Source organism: Martes martes, assembly GCF_963455335.1.
Source record: "Martes martes genome assembly, chromosome: 4".
Taxonomy (NCBI): Eukaryota; Metazoa; Chordata; class Mammalia; order Carnivora; family Mustelidae; genus Martes; species Martes martes.
The window spans coordinates 82059086-82064553 of NC_137891.1; the positions used below are offsets into that span (position 1 = coordinate 82059086).

A 5468-nucleotide genomic window follows, 5' to 3' on the forward strand; every position below is an offset into this window, starting at 1 on the left:
ATGAATTTTGATGACCTTATACTGAAGAAAACAGTACCATATAAAAGCAGATAAATATTTGAGATGAAATAATTGTCTCTAAGGCCCATTCATTTCATATATATATATATATATATATATATACACACACACACATATTGTTATATATATAAAACATCATACACACACACACACACACACACACACACACAGATGCATTTTCCATGGTTCTTAATGACAGTTTACATACTGTCCCCTCTCTCTGTGTAGCGTTCTTTCTTTGTTGTGTCCCAGTTCTTCCAATAAGCACGTCTTTCATGGGCTACAAAGCATTTCTTTCAAGCCACCATAGCTAATATGGTGACATGATTACTTAATTTCCACGAGGAAGTGCGGCCTCTGGCTTTGCTGAGCCTTTAAAGACATGAAGTGCATTCCCAGCATTCAGAACACTCACGGCATGTGGCTCAGCCTCTTTTGCAGACCAGGGAAGCCCCCACTGTGAGGGCGCCCTCCTCACTCACAGGGGCTTTTGTCTTGACGCTGCTACCTACCTTTTTCAAAAGCCGAGAGTTAATTGTTCAGTCCCTGCACAAGTAAAACCTCTCCGAATGCCACTTCCAAATATAGGCTCTCATTAATACCAGAGGCTGACCTGGGATCTTGCAGGACACCCTTTCCTTCCTCAGCGAACATTTTGTCCCATTGCGTTTGCTTTACCCGACATCTGGAAGCCAGGCCCGCTTAGAAATCACACTTCCTAGGACTTATCTAGCTCTCTGAGAGCACGAATAACTGGCAAGCTAAAGAAGTAAAATTACCTCTCTTGAAAATACTTAAGCACTTTTTTTTTTTCCTCTCCACTGAAATCCCGAAGAACAGCCCATTTTGAACCAGAATAATTTAGTCTGACAACAGATTCTTCCTCTGTTCACAGCTGTCCCAGAGGGAGGAGCTGAAATCCGAACCTCTCCTCTGTGATTGGATCCTTCTTGCAAAAGAGAGGAAAAAAAAACCCTCCCAGCCAAAACGGGCTCAGTTCGTAAAGAAGCCAGGCGACTTCAGAGGCGCCGGCCCGTCCGCCTGCCGCACCTGAGCGCGGCCCCAGCCCGAGCCCCGCCGGCCGCGATGCTCTAGGGACCGGCCGCGTCCTCCCGCCGGACCGTTATCCGCGCCGGGCGCCCGCCGGACTCGCCGGCAAGATGCCACGCTCTTTCCTGGTCAAGAAGCATTTCAACGCCTCCAAAAAGCCTAACTACAGCGAACTGGACACACACACAGGTAAAAAAATAAATAAATAAATAAATAAAATTTTAAAAAGGAAATTATCTCTATCTATCTACCTATTCATCTCTCTGTATATCTATAAATCTACTGATACGTGTTACAACTCAAATATGATTACAAAAGAACCAAAGACAAAGTTGTTTTCCTTTCAAACAGTGTCCCAAAAGAGAGTTCAGATTATTTTGAGAATTTCGGTTAAGTTTTAATTCAAAACTTTTAGAGCTCCTAACTGACAAGGAAAACTTCATTCAACTCTTGCAACTTCATTTTCTAAAGCTTGTATATACATGCATAATGAGTACATGGAGGATGAGTAACACAATACGTAAATGTTGAGTTACTGCTTTTTTCATGTAATAAGTCTCCTTTCCTTCAGAAAGCAGCTTGATCTACACATATCTTTGTACTCACAAAGAACCTGCAAATAACCCATGCATAAAATGGAAAACAACTTTTTTTTTGTATCTTTAAAATAATATATAAATTTTTCCTCCTCAGTGCAGACTGTGAAGGCACCCACTTGGCTGCACTCCTTCACTGCACAACATGTTACAGCTCCTGTCACACTATGTATGCAGGAGGCATAGATATGCATTAAAGCACAATAACTATTTAGCAGCAAGGGTGGAAACGAATGTTTTGCCAATGCCTATGTCTTTCCTAAATGAGTCTATTTACTTCATTATAAAGTCCTGTGTGTGGGTGTTGCAAAGTAGCTCCTTAGTGTGTTTTCAAAGTTATTTTTTTTACCTTAATCTTCTTTCCTTTCCTTTTCTTTCCACTAGTGATTATTTCCCCATATCTCTATGAGAGTTACCCCATGCCTGTCATACCACAACCAGAGATCCTCAGCTCGGGAGCATACAGCCCCATTACCGTGTGGACTACAGCAGCTCCATTCCACTCCCCACTACCCAATGGCCTCTCTCCTCTTTCTGGATACCCCTCATCCTTGGGGAGAGTGAGTCCCCCTCCTCCATCTGACACCTCGTCCAAGGACCACAGTGGCTCAGAAAGCCCCATTAGTGATGAAGAGGAAAGACTACAATCCAAGCTTTCAGACCCCCATGCCATTGAAGCTGAAAAGTTTCAGTGCAATTTATGCAATAAAACCTATTCAACTTTTTCTGGGCTGGCCAAACATAAGCAGTTGCACTGTGACGCCCAGTCTAGGAAATCTTTCAGCTGTAAATACTGTGACAAGGAATATGTGAGCCTGGGCGCCCTTAAGATGCACATTCGGACCCACACTTTACCCTGTGTCTGCAAGATCTGTGGCAAGGCGTTTTCGAGACCCTGGTTACTTCAAGGACACATTAGAACTCACACTGGTAAGAGAAAAACGTAGACAGGAATGTGACTATCTGATAGAATGAAGCTCTGGGCTGCCTGTTAAATTTGCATTAAGTAGTGGCACAGTGTTTTTAATGATGGATGATCATTTATAGCTACTTCCTGATGACTCAAAAATTTGTTAGAACAGAGTGCTCCATTTCTTGTTAACAACCTCTGCTCCAGAGACTGCAAACAGCATTTAGACTTTGGAAAGTAGAGTCAGAAAGTTTGGTCTCAAAGATCAGTTAGAAAATCAGGAAAGATGTACTTGAATGTGTGTTCTGTGAAACTGCTCCCAATATTCAGCAAACACAAATGTTGCTATCTTCATCGCTGGTTTGGAGATATGTGAAGGGTTTACCTATAGTTTTCTGTTGGTTACATTCTTGCCGCGGTATCTATCACCCCATAGCAAGTTAGAGAGTTAGAACTGAATTTACTCTCTGTTGTTTTATTATCTTTTGTTTTTTGCTACTGAATATTTTATTCCTAGCACAAAATCATCCTGCAGGGAGCCAAGGCATTTATCCAACCTTAGTCATAATACAGAAGGAGGGAAAAGGGGAAATATTAGGAAATGTTGGGAGGAGCTCAACATTAGCTGCACCTGCTGAAGCAGAAAGCTTTAATAAGTGAAAGTCCTAGAACTACATGAAATATTTCTGCATGAGTGGCAGCAGTAACAATATTCTTGGTGTGATTTTTTAATGCAATATTCAAATTTATCTTAAAGGGCCAGATATGAAAATAAGTATCTGTTATGGGGAATTTTAATCAAGTTTTTTTTTTTGACAAAATGTGATTGTTATTCACAATAACTTTATCTGACTTTATGTTTCCTCTAAAAACACTGACTGTCTTTCTTTCCCAACCCCCACCCCCACCCCCAGGGGAGAAGCCTTTTTCTTGCCCTCACTGCAACAGAGCATTTGCAGACAGGTCAAATCTGAGGGCTCATCTGCAGACCCACTCGGATGTAAAGAAATACCAGTGCAAAAACTGCTCCAAAACCTTCTCCAGAATGTCTCTTCTGCACAAACATGAGGAATCTGGCTGCTGTGTAGCACACTGAGTTACGCAATCAATGTTTACTCGAACAGAATGCATTTCTTCACTCCGACTCCAAATGACAAATAAAAGTCCAAAGGCATTTTCTCTTGTGCTTACCGACCAGATAATGTGTATAGGCGCGCACGCACACACACACACACACACACAAACACAAACAGGCGCATGCAGACACACACACACACTAAAAGCTGCAAGAGCACGAAATCCATGTGTTCAAAGTTAATCCTTTCCATGTGAAGTTTGAAATTACTATATATTTACTGACAACTAGATTGAGAGGATAAAAGACAAGAATCTTTCTCTTCAAAAGATGAAGCAAAAAGCACATTGCATCTTTTCTCACTAAGAAAGAATGCAAAGATTTACATTGCTGCCAAATCATTTCAACTGAAAAGAACAGTATTGCTTTTGTAATAGAGTTTGTAATAGAATTTCCTATAGGAAGAGAATTTGCCAGACGCTATCTCAGGTGCCTTATAAAGTATTTCAAGTTTACTTCATTACATGTCTGATGTCTGGTTATCATTGTTGAACTAAAGCCTTTTATGATTACCTGTAATGCTTTAAACTGTATTTTTAAGAGAGAGACCGAGAAAGAGAAAAAAAAAAGAACAGGAACAAAACACAGGAGAATGTATTGAGAGTGTTTTGTTTTTGTTTTTGTTTTTGTTTTTGCCAATAAAGAGTATGCTCCTTGGGGGAGGAGGGAAGGAATAGCTTTGAACATTCCTGGTGCATGCTCTACGTCTTACCTTTTAAAAGAACTTTTAATGATTTTCTAAAATTAATTAAAGATGGGAATAAGTGCAAGAAAGGGTTCTTAGAAACTCAGTAATGTACTTAAACTATTTTAAATGCATATGACAAATGCAATTCATACAGCACCCTTCCAAGTGCCTTTTTAAAGTAATTGTATAGGTGATGAGTCAATGTAAATTTGTGTTTATTTTTATATGATTGAATGAGTTTTGTATGAAAGTGAGATGTTGTCTATAGCTGATGCTTATAAACAGCCTGAAGATTTGTGAAATCAATGTTTCTTTTTTAAGAAAACAATTTTTAAAGGTCCTTTTTTACAATAAACATTTTTGATTTAAAATCCATTGTTTGCATACTATTTTCGGAGACTTGACTTACTTCATGATTAGTACTAAAGTGCTATACAAAGAAATTTTTTCTTAATAAGAGAAAAAGTGAATAGCATTTTTATGAACATCAAACATTTTTATTTATTAGATTATAATAAAGTATAGTGCTAGTATTTTTTTCTTTACTCGTAAGGTAATATTGTCACATTCAAAAAGATCACAACAGTAGTAGTTCTAAGTATATACATTTAACAAAAAATTACACTTTCTGAGGGCTAAAATATATTATTAATACTCAAGAATACTTTTCAGAACTTGTTATTTATGATGACTTTATTAGGTTGCTCTATGCAATCAAATTATAATCACTCATGAGTGATTATCACGTAGACCCTGGAATAGTTGAGGAGGGTTTTTTTTTTTTTAAGATTTTATTTATTTATTTGACACAAGTAGGCAGAGAGGCAGGCAGAGAGAGGGGGAAGCAGGCTCCCAGCTGAGCAGAGAGCCTGATGCGGGGCTCGATCCCAGGACCCTGGAATCATGACCTGAGCCGAAGGCAGAGGCTTAACCTACTGGGCCACCCAGGCGCCCCATAGTTGATGAGTTTTAAAAGAAATATCACTTAATGAGATATAAGAGAAAAAATAGAAAATCTGCATGAAAAGATCAGGAAAAATGGATTTATGAGAAATTACACAAGTTGGA

The 5468-nt window shown here is 39.2% G+C and overlaps 1 protein-coding gene across 1 annotated transcript; it reads left to right on the top strand.

Moving 5' to 3' along the window:
- Positions 1–1010: 1010 nt before the first annotated feature.
- Positions 1011–4768, top strand: SNAI2 (snail family transcriptional repressor 2). The gene is made up of 3 exons (XM_080801299.1): positions 1011–1260; positions 2052–2597; positions 3492–4768. Exons 1-3 carry the CDS (start codon positions 1182–1184, stop codon positions 3671–3673), a joined length of 807 nt encoding a protein of 268 aa, XP_080657425.1. The 5' UTR covers positions 1011–1181; the 3' UTR covers positions 3674–4768.
- Positions 4769–5468: the final 700 nt, after the last annotated feature.

Bases quoted from the DNA above. Each gene is read 5' to 3' on its own strand.
- SNAI2 (XM_080801299.1), top strand. From the start codon at position 1,182: ATGCCACGCTCTTTCCTGGTCAAGAAGCATTTCAACGCCTCCAAAAAG. The intron at 1,261-2,051 runs GTAAAAAAATAA...TCTTTCCACTAG, and splicing joins CGAACTGGACACACACACAG to TGATTATTTCCCCATATCTC. The intron at 2,598-3,491 runs GTAAGAGAAAAA...CCCCACCCCCAG, and splicing joins ACACATTAGAACTCACACTG to GGGAGAAGCCTTTTTCTTGC.